Source organism: Sprattus sprattus, assembly GCF_963457725.1.
Source record: "Sprattus sprattus genome assembly, chromosome: 1".
NCBI lineage: Eukaryota > Metazoa > Chordata > Actinopteri > Clupeiformes > Clupeidae > Sprattus > Sprattus sprattus.
In genome coordinates this window covers 52,341,277-52,358,359 of record NC_137920.1, presented here as the reverse complement: position 1 = coordinate 52,358,359, position 17,083 = coordinate 52,341,277, and the positions used below count along the sequence as shown (strand labels likewise).

Sequence of the window (17,083 nt, the reverse complement as noted above, 5' to 3'; positions counted from 1 at the left end):
GTGAAAATCTGGCTCCTTAAATAGCTTTTCTGAAGGGGCCATGTGGAATGTTTACCCTCTGTGATACCCGCAGCTGTCTGAAATTACACGTGAGAGGTTCCGGGGTGGGGGACGGGTGTGTTCAAGAGTGTAAAATGTTTACAAGTGGGCTAAAGTTTGTGAGGTCTGGCTCAGGTAAGTGGTCAGTGCAAGACAGGAACTATGTTATGTTTATGACCCTTCTGTGTGGAAAGCTGCAGTAAAATGCTACAACAAATACACATAAAGTGTTCCCAGGCTCACATTATGGTCTATATACTTGCTCTGTTCTAAAAGTGTATGTGTCAATTTCTACGTGCTATGTGTCAATTTTAATGTATACATATGATGTATGAATGACATGGCGAATAAGTGTGTAATGAGATTAATTTATCACACAGTTGTAGAGGTTTGGATAGAAGAAGTGGATGGGAGTAGACTGTAGATGAAATAGTCAAGTGTAGTTAAATCAGCCTGAGAGAGAGAACCGGGAGATGGGTGTGCTGAGTGCAGTATCAGTGTGGAGGAGGAATACGTTTTTAGGGGCTTGTGGGATTGGAGGTGGTCTGTTCCAGGCCACTGTGTTGGGTAAATATAGCATTCAGACAGACACACCCTCTCTCCATAACCCTTTAAAACTCCCACAGGAATTTACATGAGTGTTACTATACACTGAGACTGCTAGCCCCCTATCAAACCTCACCCAACCCTTTCTAACTCCAGCCATCCCAAGACTGACATTAAAACATTATACATGTACCTTCAAACAGGATGTAACACACAATATACCAACTGAACGTTTGTGTTTGTAAGGAACAGGCAAGAACTATCACAGTGAAGGCATGAAGAAGGCAACACACACACATGGTCCTCTGCTACACACACACACCCACATGGCACCCTCTCTTTGCACTGTCAAAACACCACACACACACACACACACACACACACACACACACACACACACACACACACACACACACACGCACAGAATCACACACAAACAGTGGGACAGACAGAAGCGTGTGCACGCACACACACACAAACAAACACACACACCCAAACACACACACACACACACACACACACACACACACACACACACACACACACACACACACACACACACACACACACACACACACACACACACACACAAAAACAGTTAGGCAGACGAAAGCACGCGCACAAAAATCCACTCAAACTCACCAGCCTCTCCATTTCCTGCTCGCGGAGCCTCTCCTCTCTCTGCCGGCGGTGGTATTCCAGCAGCTCGTCCTCGTTGTCACTGATCTCTGAGATGCTGTTTTTGCGCTCGCGGGTGAAGGGCACCGCCATCCGGCCATCCCTGCCAGCCTCCCTCTGGGCCCTCGGGCTGGTGAGGGGCGAGACCCCTGGCTGCTTGCCCAAAATAGAGGAGGGGAGGGCGGTGCCAGGACCTCCCTTCTGCCTGCCACTCGCTGCAGGGTGGTCTCTGAGCCGGGAGGGGGACGGGCTGCGCCCCCTCAGACCCCTCACCCCTGAACCCTCCTCCTCCGGTAGGGAGGTGACTCTGCGCTGCTGCCTGGGCCTCTCAGGGACTGCTTTGGCCAGTGGCGTGCGTGGGGTGTGGGGGACGCCTGGCAGCGCCCCTGGTAGGACGGGTACTCCTCTGCGGATAGTGGACGGACTGGGAGGGGGAAGTTCACGCCTGCTGGTACCGCTGCCGGATGTGTCTGGGGCGCGACGGGTGGCTTGCGGGCTTCCTGAGGGCAGGGATCGAGGCTTGGGCTGGACCTCATAAAGAGGGTGGTCCACAGTGGTCGGCGCAAGACGAGGGATATGGCTGGGCTGCTTCGCGGGGCTGGAGGACCGGGAGGAGTCCGTGGCGGACTGTTGCCTCATGGGGCTCGAAGGGCACTCCTGACCCGAGGAGCCCACGCTGGACCTTGGGCTGGAGGAGGCAGGAGAGGACGAGGTCGGGGTGGACTTAGGGGTGAGTCTGGAATAAGTCTGTCTGTCTCCAGAAACCGTGGGGACGGGGATGGAGGAAGACCCTCGAACCAGACCGATGCCCTGGGTGGGATCCTTGCGCGCAGATGTCGGACTAAGCGGTGCCTCCACCAAAGCTTTCCTGTGGTGCCTGGGGCTCTCCTGGACCTTATGCCCCAAGGCGCTGCCACTCTTGGGTGCTGATGACCGTGGCTGGGGCACTGGAGGTTGAATGTTGCGGCTGAAACTAGAGGAGCGAGCTGGAATCGGGGGGTTAGCCAGCTCCTTCTGGGCTCCCAGACTGCTGGTCACCGAGGGGGAGGAGAGGGGAGAGAAGGGTGGAGAGTTGTTCTCATAGCTGGAGCTCACTGACATGGCCCCGGGGCTAGTAGGGGAGCACATGGGGAAGCGGCCGCCGCCATTCATCATGGGTGACAGCGGGGACTGGGGGATAGGGTTGTGCGGTAACTTCCGGGGCTCGGCATATGTGGAGGACTGGGCATCATCCATAGTCAGAGAGTCCATGATGTCCTGGAGGTCCTTCTCGATGGAACGGACGAGAGTGCCGTGTCCAGGACGACCCCCCTCACGTCCCCCTGTTAGGTTGTTCCCATTTAGCATGGAGTGGGAATCTGTATAAAGAAGTGCACATCTAACATTTTAGTAAAAGTTGATTGAAGACACTGTTGATAAAGACACATCTATACATAGCCCCACTGACATTTACATGATTTCCCTAATTGTCATGGAGGGGAATTGCTAAATAATTTACGTGAATATGAATACATCAATTCTAAAAACCTCTACAAAACTTAAAAAACTTGCAGTACATGAACAGTTCTAAATTAGGTTCCAACATAGACGCATTATGAAAGTCTCTCTACGGGCATGTTTTCACACTGTGCTGGAATCCTATGGGGATCTGATGCTAATTATAAAATCTGTAGTTCCACACTTCACTTGCACTAGTTATGTACTCCACCCTTCTTAAAGGGGGGCTGGGTATTCAACACACACACACACACACACACACATACACACACACACACACACACACACACACACACACACACACACACACACACACACACACACACACACACTATCCTTCCACCACTTTGGCCAACATCAAACCCCCTACCCACACACACACACACATATACACACACACACATGTAGTGAAGGGTGTGGCATATATACCAGAGAAAGATAGAGGGAACAGACTTCCCCTCCACACTGCACGGCACAAAGGTCAGAGCAACTGAGGAGAATAGAGCCCAGAGCATTGCATGAGTCATTTCCAGACATACGCTCTGGCCATAATGACTAACAGCATGAACCAGGCACCAGACAGCCACTCCAACTGTTCCTCGCTCTGTCTTACAAATGCAGTCCACAGTCTGACCTTATCTACTGCGTACTATACAGGCCCCCTAAGCAGGGAAATATGTCTGCCGGTCCTCTCGAAACTAGCTGTAGTTCTCTATTGCTCAAGCGACTATGTGTCTTTTTCAGTTGAGTGTTAGGATGACATGTTCAGTCTTTATCAATTATTTAATACTGGTGTTTATGTTGGTCACAATTTCCATCCTGCAGCGTGATTGTAGACTGTTACAGTCCCATGCTTATTGGAATGGATACGTTTGTTGTTATACCTTTAGGAATCGCAGACACCCCACACGGGTGCCAAAATTAAATTTTAATTCCACAATGATATACTGAAATATAACAGACCTCAATATGCAGTGAATAGTTTGTTAAGTATTAATTAGTATAAATGCTGAATGTAATTATTGTGCGCATACGACCAAAGACAAGTGACAATACAGCAGTATATATTAGTGCCTGACTTCAAGGGCGTGGGCCTGGTCAAAGGTGTCAGGGCAGGGTTTTACTGCCCAACTTCCTTTTAAACAGAAAAACAAAAAGACTTCTGAACCTTGCCCCGAGAAACCAGTGCATTCCTTCTTGAGACACACCAGTGAGGTATTTATTACTACAGGTACAAAGTCTTATAAATCAACGACCATTACATGGGGAAAAATATGGGCCATGGACCAATCTATTCCAATCTAATAATTTTTTGGCATAATGGACTCCAGCTGCTTGAGACCAGGCTTGAAATTGAGTCATGCTGATACACAGCAGATATTATCCCACAGAACAACAACAAGTCAATCAGTTAACTAAGGGGAATATATCATGGAGTCTATTGCAGTCTGCAATATGCAAACTGTCACAGGCCATAGCTCTACTCTGCTCGCTCTCTGGTAACTTCACCAAAGCTTACACTTGTCATTTGATGATAGTGAGTTGATCATGGTAACTCGGTTGTGATCAAACTATTTTCTGTATACTTGCATGCAGAACCTTTACTCACTAATGTGTCACAAATGAAGATGCATGTTAGCTTCATCATTATACATGTCACATGCTATACTCAGTGGGGCAGTAATTGTGATGGCTAATGCAAGCTGCTTGACTGATCCAGATCAGCAATGAGTGTAACCATATACATCATACAGTATGTGTACACCAGTACTTTGAATGCTCAAACCTATTGCATACCAAGGAGGCCACCTCCAAGAACGTGTTATCTTTAGACAGCATGTCATTAGTTATGTAGCAAACTGCACCACAGGGAGAAATATCTGTCTGCCACAGCCTCCACTGGCTGGCTCCCCAATGCGAGCTCCAGTAAGTATGGAATCAGATCAATGACATAAATATTTTGTAATCTGTAATATAGATTTTGTATATGTAACATAGATTTAGTATCTGTGAAACCATCTACACTTTCAAAACCTATCTTCACTTTCAAAATGTATTTACAGATACAGATTTCAAATACGAAATGTATCTACACTACACTTCAAAAACTATCTACACTTTCAAAAACTATTTACACTTTCAAAAACTATCTTCACTTTTAAAATCTATTTGCAGATACGGATTTCAGTTACGCATTACGGATAGGGATACGGATTTCTGTGTGGAGTGAAAGAAGTGTGGAGTGAAAACCACTGACTATGATTGTGCGTTTTACAATGACTTTATTAACAACTCCAAATATAGGACTTCTTACTTGTGCCATTTCTCGGTCTCTGATCCATGACTGCTGCATACACCGTTTCACTCAACTTTCCCAGTTACCAGCAAGCTAGCGCCGCTGATTGGCTAGTCAGTACAGGATACAATGTGTTGATTGGCGCTTTAGAAAATCTGCCAAAAGCGCTGATTGGCTCTTTAGAAAGGAAGTAAAGACAGTGCCAAAAAGATTTTGTAATTCGTAACAGAAATCCGTAACTCGTACTTCAAATCCGTATCCGTCTCCGTATCCGTAATGCGTAACTGAAATCCGTAACTGAAATCCATATCTGCAGATAGATTTTGAAAGTGAAGATAGTTTTTGTAAGTGTAGATAGTTTTTGAAAGTATAGATACATTTCGTATTTGAAATCCGTATCTGTAAATAGATTTTGAAAGTGAAGATAGTTTTTGAAAGTGTAGATACATTTCGTATTTTAAATCCGTATCTGTAGATAGGTTTTGAAAGTGTAGATGTTTCACAGATACAAAATCTATATTACAGATTACAAAATATTTATGGCATTGATCTGATTCCATAAGTAAGCGGGTAAAGCCATTCACTCACTGATTGAGAGCAGCATGTGCCAAAGCAAAGATGCTTGCATGCTTCCGTGGGAGGCACAGAGCTCCACTTGTCAAAACAATTTAGCTTGATGAATCGGTACTACTGCTAAAATTATGAACTTCATAGGAAAACAGTGATTTCTAAATTCAGAGAGAATTCAGCGTCAATGCCATATTTAACGCATTTTCGGCTATTGATGAACCATAAATGGGACGTTGTGATATTTACAGAAGTATTTTCCCAGTTCAGATGAAATAGCCCAGAGCTATTATCCTGCATAGCCATTATCATTCACCATAACACAGTTTGTATTTCCATTCCTTTTTGGGCATGGTTTAGACACGCTAAGCTTAGCCACTTGCAAAACATAGAATTCTCTTCGTGTGCTGCTGACAAAGTAGGGAATAACGGTGAAAAAACTACAACTAAAACGTAAGGACTCTGAGGCCTCAGCATTCCCAATGAGGAACGCTTGGGTTGGCCAGGTATGCGCTGTCCTGAGTATAAACATGGCCTCTCTCCAATGGAGCTACTGAGCCATTAGCTCTGGTCAATGAACTACTTATTTTCTGTTTTACCAACTTTCAAGCACAACACAGAATAGATGAGTGGAGTAACTGTGTGTTGTGGTTAAATAAAGCAATCAATCTTCTCTGTTGTACATATGCTAAACATGTGCTTCAAATCTGGGTCACTTTTTTTTAAAGCAAACACGTGTTTCCTTTCTGAAGGATGACACTGTTGTTTTGACTTAACCAACAAGCCTGACATTGCTGCAAGCCCTTCCTTGAACTGGCTTCTGTATTCCTCGGGACATATCCCAAATGAGCGTTAGTGTGAGTTAATCATGACTGGTGGGCGGGCGTGCGTGCGTGTTTACCTGTGTGGGCCTTGTAGCTGCTGGTTGGGCCGAAGCTTCCACCTGGCATCATGTTCTTCATCCTGAGGGCCTCCTCTGGGTGGTTGAAGCGGAAAAAGGCAGACTGACCAAAGCACAGCATGCACCCTGTCAGACAGACACAGGAGGTTATCAGAACTAAGATATCAGAGAAGGCATTTCAGTTCATGAGCAGTCTATGTTTCTTCAACGTCAATACCTGGAGCTAGAAATCACATTACAGTAGTTTATTGCCTGTATTGGCTAAGAGTCTGAAAAGCACGGCGGATAGAGAGAGGTAACTGCAACATCTTCAAAGGGAGAAACACTGAAGAGAGTGTGGAAAGCAAACTTCAGGGATAACAACTTGACCTCTCATGGGGAACCAACCTGAATGGACTTCTTTTAACATGGAGAGATATAAGGAGCGCCGTGTGCAGGTAAAGGGTACATAGAAACCGACTTCAGTCAACACGCTCGTGTTGTGAAAACATCAGCAGCAGATGCCCTTTTGTGCTCCGTGGCATGACTAGCGGTGTCTCTGATAACACTGATCTCGCCTCAGAGTCGCCATTCACTGGGACTGCAAATGAAATCTTTAGAATCTGCTCGCCCATGAGTGAGGGGGCAATAACTCAACACCTTTGACAGGCACCAAGACAAAGAACCCCAGAGAATGATGTGCAGCAGCAAAAGGGATGTGTTAGAGCTAGCGCTAAAGCTAAACGCTTAACACCCACTTGAACCCTTTTCTCATTAGCACTCATTGATTAGGTGATACAAGGGCACCATTATTTTCTTTTCCATTTAAGCTTCCAAGGTATTATAACATGATTGAAACATGAGATAGAATTAATTGTAAGACATTTTTGCAGAGAGGCAATGAGTAGCCACTTTACTGTTTCAAGAACATTTGCTGTCCATGGGCTTTCCTTTGCAGGTGACTAAATGCAGTGAATTGAACCATATTTGCCACCTGAAAAATAACATTGAATTAAATTATGTTTATGAATAGGGATTAACCTTCCTAACACACACACACACACCACACACAAACAAGATGCTGTCTGGCTGGTAGATGCATGAATAACCAGTGGTGGGTCAGTTGTGGCAGCCAGTGAATTATGAGTCAGATCCATTTCATAATGAAAAGCTGGTCAGAGTGTGTTCCGTCAGAGGGCAGAGAGAGAATGACAAACAGAACACACGTCAAAGCTGACAGTGAGGCAATTGTGTTTCAGAGGAGACCATATATCTTCAACAGGCCTCTTCCATGCACAGGTTCATTTAACATTATAATGACACATTTGTTGCTATAGACATGAGTGGAACATCCTGTTATTCATTGCTGTTACTATGTCACAGACAGAAAACAAGGTGACAAATGTTCCCTGGAGATCCTTTTAGACACTGATGTCATGGGTTTTTAGGGAATTGTGTAATCAAGCTGCTGAATTGAAGAAAAATGTATAGGTTATATTTCCTAACTTTGACAGTTTCTCTAGCCCATGTTTTACTCATGCATGAGATTTTCTATAAGGAACATTGCACTTCTAAGTTTCCATTCACGAATTCTACTTTTACGTTTACATTTTCAAGGCAGTGTATTGGATTATGCAACATATGACTAAAACAGATAGGCTAGTAGTATTTTACAGCGAGGTTGACGAGATTCAAGAAGGAGAACCCACTAAAGAAACTCAAAACACTAATAATAATAGTATCAGTAATAATGAACTGACACTGGATTATTCCGAGCAATTCCATATTCGACAAAGGTTAAAGCAACAGATGAGTGCAATTGATGACGACAAACGATTCTGTGTAAACTGCATCATCGTATTCAGAAATTCAATAGGCCTATATTCCGAACAAACCCATATTTAAAGCCTATGTCATTTTTAAAAACAATGATCTCTACGCCCGTATAGACTGACCCATAGACCGTTAAAAGTTGTAGCCTCAAAATGGGGAACATTTCAATCAATTTTAAGACTCAGATGATCATGATAACGATCAACTACTTGAACATTTTAAATAATATCCAAAGTAGCTTAGTATTTGAAGAAAGCAACAGCAAATATAATTTACTTACATATATCCACTTAATAACAGGCACCCATTAGCGCGTCACGGCAAACGTCCTAGCCTACTACTCCCAGGATTTGATGCTTTCTTCTTCTTGGTTGTGTGTTTGGTGAGATGAGGCGAGCGCTTGCTTGCGTGTGCCACCGATCAATTCCTTTGTGATGATAATTTCATCCACTTTTCTTCCTCCCGGGCTGCACATTGACTGTCTAAGCTAGGGGCACACAATAGGGCGCAGATGTCCACCTGGCTAATTGTTATACGTCTTAAAAGGACCGTTCACCCAGAAAGTAATTTCAGCAATATCCCCTCAACGATTTGTTTAAAAAATCAAACCAATATACAAGTCTACTTTCCAGAAAACAAACATCCATTCGTATGACCACCTCAGAGCGTTGGCCTCCTTATCGGTAGTCAAAAACACGCAAAGCGACTCACGACAGTATTGATTCAAACATTGCCTCGACAACACGCCGGACAGCTGTCCCCGCACCGGCTGTTTCCAGCAGGAGATATTCTACGAGCCGTGGGAGGAGGGGGCGGGGCAGTCCACAGTGACATTTTGGGACTGGGCTTAACACAGTAATATTTCATTTGTTTCATCATTTGTTGGAGAGTTTACCGATTTGAGACGTCGAAGCGTTTTGAGTTAGTTTGCCTGTTAGTTGAGCCTGTTACTACACTGCCATTTGTGACCATAACGAGATACTGAAACTAAAATATTGTGTATTTAAAACTATCCTTTGGTGCACCAGTGAAGTAGGTAAATTCCTCATGCATCAGTAAAGAAATATATGTCAGTTACGACATTTAAAAATGATACGATGTCTAAAGATTTTAGGCAGTGTAGTAGGAACCTAACTGGCATGAGCGTGCAAACTAAACTATAACTTTCATTGTTATGCAGTGTCTAAGCCAGCAGTACTCCAAACTGGAGACCCTAAAATAGCCACAGAGAATGGAGCAAGGGCAAGTTCTTTCCCTCAGGGAAGTTCAAACAAACGTGCAAGGTTATCATGGCAACACAGTCGGACTTCACCTCCTGGTATTTGGGCCCAAGTAGTAAATGTCAGGCCAGTCTAAGTGGGCAGACATACCTGCACAATAGACATGGGTCATGAAAATACAACTTGAGATAATTCTGATGAGAAATCATAAAGATGGTGCCAAGAATGACACTTCATTCTACATTCCTACCTCTTTAAAGTAGCAGGAAGGGGTTTTGGTCCAAAACTAGCAATCTAACTACTGAAACGGATTGAAAAACCTTACAAACAATAAAAGCACTGATAACAGGCTTGCTATCATGCTAATTCCTATTTTAGGCGATAAAGTTAGTTTTTTTACAGGTACACTTTTCAAGGTGGTCTGACTCGAACCACAGAACTGCTTATCGCCTAGAATGGGCAGAACGTTGGAATGACAGGTGTCATTCCATATGACCATATACAATGAAAATACATTTGAAGATAACAACTCGGCAATAAATTCATGCTTCAAAAAGTGGCAAATTGTTGCATACTTAGGGACAGCTGTCTTTCTAGACAACATTCATATCTGTTAGGATACAGTATCTGACATGGTGGACCGCTACTTCAGTTTCAGCTGTGCAGTCTTGCACAATGGATTGATATTCCAGTCTTTGTTTGATTTGATTTTCTGCTTTGATTCCATCAATAATCTGCCCTGACAGCCTGACTTGTGCTGTGCTGTGAGTCGTGCCAGAGTCAATTTCCCCCCCCCCACATGAATGGAGAGATGAAATCATGTTATGTCTTCATGATATGAAAGGTAAAACTCAAAGAAACAGGCAAGGTTGCTTTGTGAACCAGAGAGAAAGATTGGCACAAACCTTTCAAGACAGAATCAAAATGGTATTCTTTGCTTAGTAACTGCATGGTACTAACTTGCCGATATTCCAAAAAATGAGTTGTATCTTGTATATCTTGTATGGGCTTGGCGGTTTCAGGAGTTGACAACCCACTGTCACCTTCTCCTGTGAATTTGGAAATGCTTTGTCTGTGTGTACCTTGTGAAAGTCTGGTGGGTTTGGTGATGTGCTGGCCATCCATGGAGCACTGGTTTCCACAGGGATAGAGGATGATGCTGCCTCCCTTGTTTTCAATGTAGCAGTGCTGGGCTGCGACACCAGGACCCTGGAGGTCAATGTCAGTGTTCCCATGTCCAAGTGTGGTCCTTCCTGTGCCACAAACATACATATTTGACATTTCATTTTACACTCTTAGATCCAGTCAGGCATTTAAAAAAATATTTGTTTTGCTCCCAACATGAAAAAGAGTAATGTAGAAAAGACATGAATTTCTTCTGAATCATAACTAAAGCAGCACAGAACGCCAAAATCAGGCTTTGATAAACTTCTTTCCTTCAGTTCCCATCTCTGACTTTTTTGACACACTCATAGTCTTTCTCAGAGTCTCTCAGAGTCTGGCGTCTTCCTCAGACAGATGGGAATAAAAGAGTAATAACTCAAAGTCTTTTGTGAGTGAAGACAGTGGCGCCTGGTGAGCACTGTGGCAGTGGGTGGGATAGACTTCTTTCACACACACACACACACATACACACACACACACACACACAGAAAGAGAGACTCACAGAACATACAGACACACAGAAAGAGAGAGAGAGCGAGATAGAGAGAGAGAGAGAGAGAGTGAGACTCACATAAAACATACAGACACACACATATTGAGGTTAGGGTCAGGGTGAGGTCGTGGTCTGTTGGATGCCTGTTTCACAAGGAAAGGTCTTCTAGTATCACTCTCCGATATTGTCTCTTAGTCTACAAACAGATGTTTGTTGGGAAACAGTCTCAGCATTTGATGCGTCTGAACACTGCAACAGTACCACATTTTAGTAACTCTCTACACAATAATGTGACATTCATAAATACAGCAGATACCCAAACCTGAAGCATACACAAAATCACCACAACCTGAAAATCATAAAACAAATCTCTAAACTAATTATCTGTACCATCAAGTATACAGTATACATATGACATATGAAATCAATCTACAATCCCATATTGCATCTTTTGCAAACATTTCCCACTTTTGGGTAATTCATTTAAAAATGCTAAAATGATGTTTAAATTTACATTTAGTCATTTAGCAGACGCTTTTGTCCAAAGCGACATACAAGGGAGAGAACAGTCAAGCTAAGAGCAATAAAACCTGGTGTAACAATAAATTGTTATGAAGGACATCAATTATGACTTTGCTGTTGAATTTCTTTAGTCAGTTCTGTTATGTAAACATATGCTCTATACAGACAGACCCACAGTCACAATGGCATTGTCTACAATTACTGTCCCCAACGCTCCCACACCATCAGGAACATTTCAAATAAACCTTTAATTAATGTCCAAAATGCAGCTCAACTCCCATAGTGGCAGCCATTTAAAGCCCATTAGTTAGAGCTACAGACAGGCCACACAGCACTCCAAACCACAGAGTGCAAACACAAAGCCTGGCCTGAGGAACTAATTACTAACTAACCCTAAACCCTACACACAGACAAGTAGTATGGACTTACAGTAGATATGTGCTTATATATAGCACAAGAACTCCTCTCTAGGGCTTCACAGTGATGGAATGAGGGGAAGCACTTCCTCTGAGACCTTCTGTGAGAGAACACTACATGCCTCTCTCCTGCAAGAGAAAAGTCCTCTATTTGTCATTCTTTGTGTGATGAGGTACCGCCAGGCCGTGGTGCTTCACAAGGCAGGTGCCTCCAGCAACGCCACTTTCATTAACCCTCCCAGCCTCTTCCCCACTTAGGGAGAGCATCCATTTCATCTACCGCTTGGCTTTGTTCCAAAAAAATATAAATGGATGATGTTATTTCCATGGATACCAGCCAGATGCTGATTCAATAACAACTGCTATATCTGGTACAGTCGTGGGTTCATCCCGACATGTCCTTCACAGAGATGCAGCGCAAAGGCCATTGTCACACCAAGAAAGATCAGATGTCTCTGATTTCCATTAGAATTCAGTGAATAATTCCATGATGCTGTCCAGATGCTGTAAAAAATTACATTATTTGAACCACGCTCACCTTCTGATAGAGGTAGCAGTGTAATGGCTGTGCTTAAACGACCACTCCCCAAGCTGACCAAATGGGGGCGGTCTGACTGGACCTTCACGGTTTTCCCCGTCTCTAGCAGGTCCAGAGGGGTCCCCTACACAACAAGAAACAAAAACAATTGTAAATATAGTTATGGAATGTTCCAACAACAAGATATCAAAAAAGGAGGTTCACTTTTGTATTTTCTTTTGACTTTTCCCAGTCGCAATGTAACCATATTCTTAATGTGTTCTTACAGTGATGTTTTCTTGTATCTGTTTCAAGAGACCCTGCTCCACTCTATATAATTCGCAGTATAAATGACAATCAGATCTCCATCAAATAGGTTTGCTCTTAGTGGATAGCTGCCTATAGCCTTCTAAACAGGATTACAGCGTGGTGGCTAGAACTGACAGGTAAAGCAGGAGCAGTCTAAGAGGCTAAATGGGTTTAGCCTCTTCAGATACTGCATGGAGAGCCAAGAGCCTAAAGGGATTTGGCTAAGGGGATAACACCCACTGACTGAGCCGGTGAACAGAATAAGGTCAAAGTGTATCAAAGTCACTCGCCACGAGCGCAGACTATGGGCCCTATCTTGCCGATCAGAAACGCAAGTAGGACGGCGCCAAACGCAAGTAGCTGTGTGGCCGGCTCTATGGCGCAGTTGCTATTTTAACGGCGGAAAAAACACACTTGCGTCCAGCGCAAGTGTCAAAAGGGTTGGTCCAAAGGAGGTTACTCAGCCATAGGTGTGGTTTGGGCGTAATATGCAATAAACCAATCCGAGCGTCATCTCACATTCCCTTTAAGAGCGAGGAGCGCATAGTCCATAGCGGCTTGTTATTTTGATGGCGGAATTACCTGGTGGAAGACCGGAAAAGTTCACAGCCGAGGAGACCGACGTGAGATTTACACCAATTTTTTTGGCAAGCCATATATAATTACAAGGAAAATAAAGTATTTACCACATGAGGAAATCATTGTGATATCTATATCCAAGATATTAAAAAAATAGGCATACATCTAGCGTACACATTGACCCAAATGATTCAGGTTAATTGTGACATTTGATTTATTGTATGGCTTTGTAAAAAGCCGGGAGATAGATATATGGGGATGCGAGAAACCCTCAAAAAGTTAGCAAAGTCAAGCAAGCATGGGAAGATATTGCCGTGATGGTTCTGCTACGGGGCACCCGAAAACGGTGCCGAAAACGCTATAATGACGTCCGGAGACGTGGGACATCCAAGCTGGAAGGTAACACACGTTCTCGTGGCCTCACGGGAGGTCGATCTGCCTCGACCCAGGATCTGACGGCAGCAGAGGACATCGCCACGTCTACCCTCACGCCTGAGAGCGTGCAGGGATTTGGGGGCATGGAAATTGGCACCCAAGCCAGTGCACCAGCTGACCAAACCCAAGGTACATAAATAAACTCCACATACACAGAGATGAGTTTACAAGATTTATGATGCCAAAAAAATTGGTGTAAATCTCTCGTGAAGACGACAAAAGTAAAGTGTAGCCTATAGGTCCTATACTGTACGGGCAACATGCGCCCTTAAAATAGCGTTCTGAATACGCGTTACAGACTTTAGACATTGCGCCTCTGACATTAGACCAGCTTTTTTGTGGTCAATGGCGCACGGCGCTGTTTTGAAACTGCAAAATACCACTTGCGCCAGAGAAACGCCTTCTCTGTTCCGCCCCCGCCCATGTCGACGCAAGTTCATTTCGAAGCGCGCCTCTGGAGGGAAAATCGCGCTGTGCGCCGGGTGCAAGATAGGAATGATACATGCGTCGGTGACAATGTCAATTGCGCTGGGTGCAAGATAGGGCCCCATGAGTTAAGAGGATACATGAACGATTGTCTGCTGATGCTGCTGAGCCTTCGAGCCTCTACCTGTTCTACTACCATTTTGTTGTTGTTTAGCTTACACTAATGATGATATTATCAATAAATACAATCATAGTAACATAGCAGCGTTTTCAACCTTAACTCATTCAGCTCATGTTAAGAGCTCAGTCTTGTACAGAACTCGTACGTGTACTATCTGTTTATTCTTGGTGAACAGGATGATATTTAGTTGGAACAGAAAACTGGAGAAGAAGTAATGATGAGAGTGCTACAGGAAATGCTTGTACAGATCCTCAGTTAGGTTGTTAAAATCCTTTTTTCCACACCCCATTTCTAGCTCTGGTCCTCCTGTCTTTACAGCCCAATAGTTTCCATAACCGCCTGACTCCATTCTCACCAACTCTCCGTTCTCAGTTATCATTTGCACTCAGTCCTGGTGTCTACCCCTTGATTTTCCTATTCTTATTTCCATCCAAAGTTGTTAAGTAATGTTCTCCTATGCTTTCCCAACAAATCCTGGTGTAATTTTAATGATAACATTTAGATTGTTGTTGTTATTTTAATATCTAACTGTTTCCATTTTCCCCCATTTCCATTTATCAAGGTTAAGTGTCTACATGTCTCTGTAGTTTCCCCTGCTTCCCCAATGTAATTTATTCTATACCTTCCACCATTTATTGTTCCAGTTTAGCTAAAAACGTTCTTTCCTGTGCTAGCATGCAAAGTATGCATACTAAAGTAATCAATTTACTACTTCCGTTTATAACCTCTTTACTGATATTAATAAACGATGGTATGGGTTACATTCTTTTCAGTACAGAAGGTAAGTACCTACTGTGCCTTATGAATAATGAAAGCTTTCCTGTGGCCACTGTGTGTGTGGATGCCCGTGTGTGCTTTGTGTTAAGTGGTAACTGCCCTCCTGTGGCGTGGCTGGCAGAGAGGCATGCTGCAGGCCATGTTCACGGGAAGGCTCTGCACACTCAGCACTCTAATAATGATCAGTATTTCCCACCACAAAATGATTATGTGCATGAATCCTCATGGCTGAACGCTGCCGTGGAGGAATATTCCTACAGATTTGTTCCCGATTAGTTTTCCCTGGCTGGTTTTCCAGAGATCTACCACAGCCTTTGCCTTCAAAGACCTTTTGGGAATGAGGGTAAACTTGATAGCATCAGCTGAGGTTGACTTGTTGAGATATTTGACGAGAGAGAGAGAGTAAACATCGCCTGTTGAATACACTACATTGTATTTTGCACATATTCTGCTGGAAATATCTCTCTTCAAGAGTAAATTAAATGTCTCATCACTATTATTGTCATGTAATACCTAATGTATTGTTATGTTATAAAATCTCTAATTTACATACTTCAATCACTATCATTACTGATGAAGTCTAGTACAGTGATTGACGGAGCTCTGTCTTCAAATCAGAATGAAACCTACGCACTATTCAAATGTGAGATGAATCTGGCAACATTAAATATAATTTAATAATAAATATACATTAAATATAATGCAAATACAAATACAAGAGAATTGAGACTGACCTATCTCTACCTACAGCAACAGTGAGCTTTCATGTTGTGTCTTACCTGTAGCACCTGGTGTGTCTGTCTGCCATATTCCGGAACATTCCTGTTCAGGGTGTCCATATCTTGATGGTTGTCTGTCACTTCATCAATTATATGAGGGTCCTGTAAAAACAAGCAACAGCCAGGAAAATGAGCACACCCAGCGACCACATATACATTAAGGAAGGAAGTCTATCATTTGTGCAAAAGTAAACATTGCATGGAGAAGCTCACACTTCAAAGACAAACATCAAAGGATCATCTGTGTGAGTAATCACAATGCAATTGTAAAATACCTGGCAAAGTCCTACCTGAGCCATAAAAGGCAGTGGGAGGGAAGACAGAATAGAGAGACCCTAAGTGAACTGAAACCATGACAGGCATCTGCGACACTGAACAATGAAGCGCTATGACACATAGCCTGACAACCAAATAACCAGTGTCTGTGTTTTGGTTCTTTCTCTCTCTCTCCTTTTCTTTCTATCTCCATCCCCTCTCTCACTCCTACACACGCCCACACACACACACATGCACACGCCAACATGAGTCATGAGCAGATACCAGAGGGCCATAACAGATGCGGCCGCTTATTTAACAGTGGACCCTGGCTCAGGATAACAAAGGTGGGTGAACAGGCAGGAAAGAGGATGGCCCCCGGACATAACACCTCCATAGACACAGCACTGATGAATCATCTCCGTCCAAGTGGGAAAGCCCCCTCCCCTGCTCTGGCCCAGCGCTGCCTCACAGACTGTTCTCAGACCAGTTAAAAACAGAGGAAAGTACCAGACTATGCCCAAGGGTTACTGAATAGCTAGAGGAGGCATGTTTGTGCCTGTGAGGAAGACATGTACACTGTTTTAATTCAAGCCAGTCGCAAGCTAATAGGAAACAGATAAAGTCTCTGTGGCCTACAAACAACTCTCATTAGTACACAACCATGTCAACCA

General features: G+C 43.7%; 1 protein-coding gene across 2 annotated transcripts in view; it reads right to left on the bottom strand.

Annotated features, from left to right (window-relative positions):
- The window catches only part of phldb1a (pleckstrin homology-like domain, family B, member 1a), a 44,777-nt gene that overhangs the window by 18,355 nt on the left and 9,339 nt on the right, over positions 1 to 17,083 (bottom strand). For both annotated transcript variants that reach the window (XM_080852469.1, XM_080852468.1), the window contains exons 2-6: positions 16,155 to 16,256; positions 12,690 to 12,813; positions 10,639 to 10,809; positions 6,525 to 6,650; positions 1,228 to 2,621 (exon numbers count right to left, since the gene is read on the bottom strand). In XM_080852469.1, coding sequence (XP_080708595.1) covers positions 1,228 to 2,621; positions 6,525 to 6,650; positions 10,639 to 10,809; positions 12,690 to 12,813; positions 16,155 to 16,214 — 1,875 coding nt within the window. In that variant the 5' untranslated portion in view covers positions 16,215 to 16,256. The remainder of the gene's footprint in view (positions 1 to 1,227; positions 2,622 to 6,524; positions 6,651 to 10,638; positions 10,810 to 12,689; positions 12,814 to 16,154; positions 16,257 to 17,083) is intronic.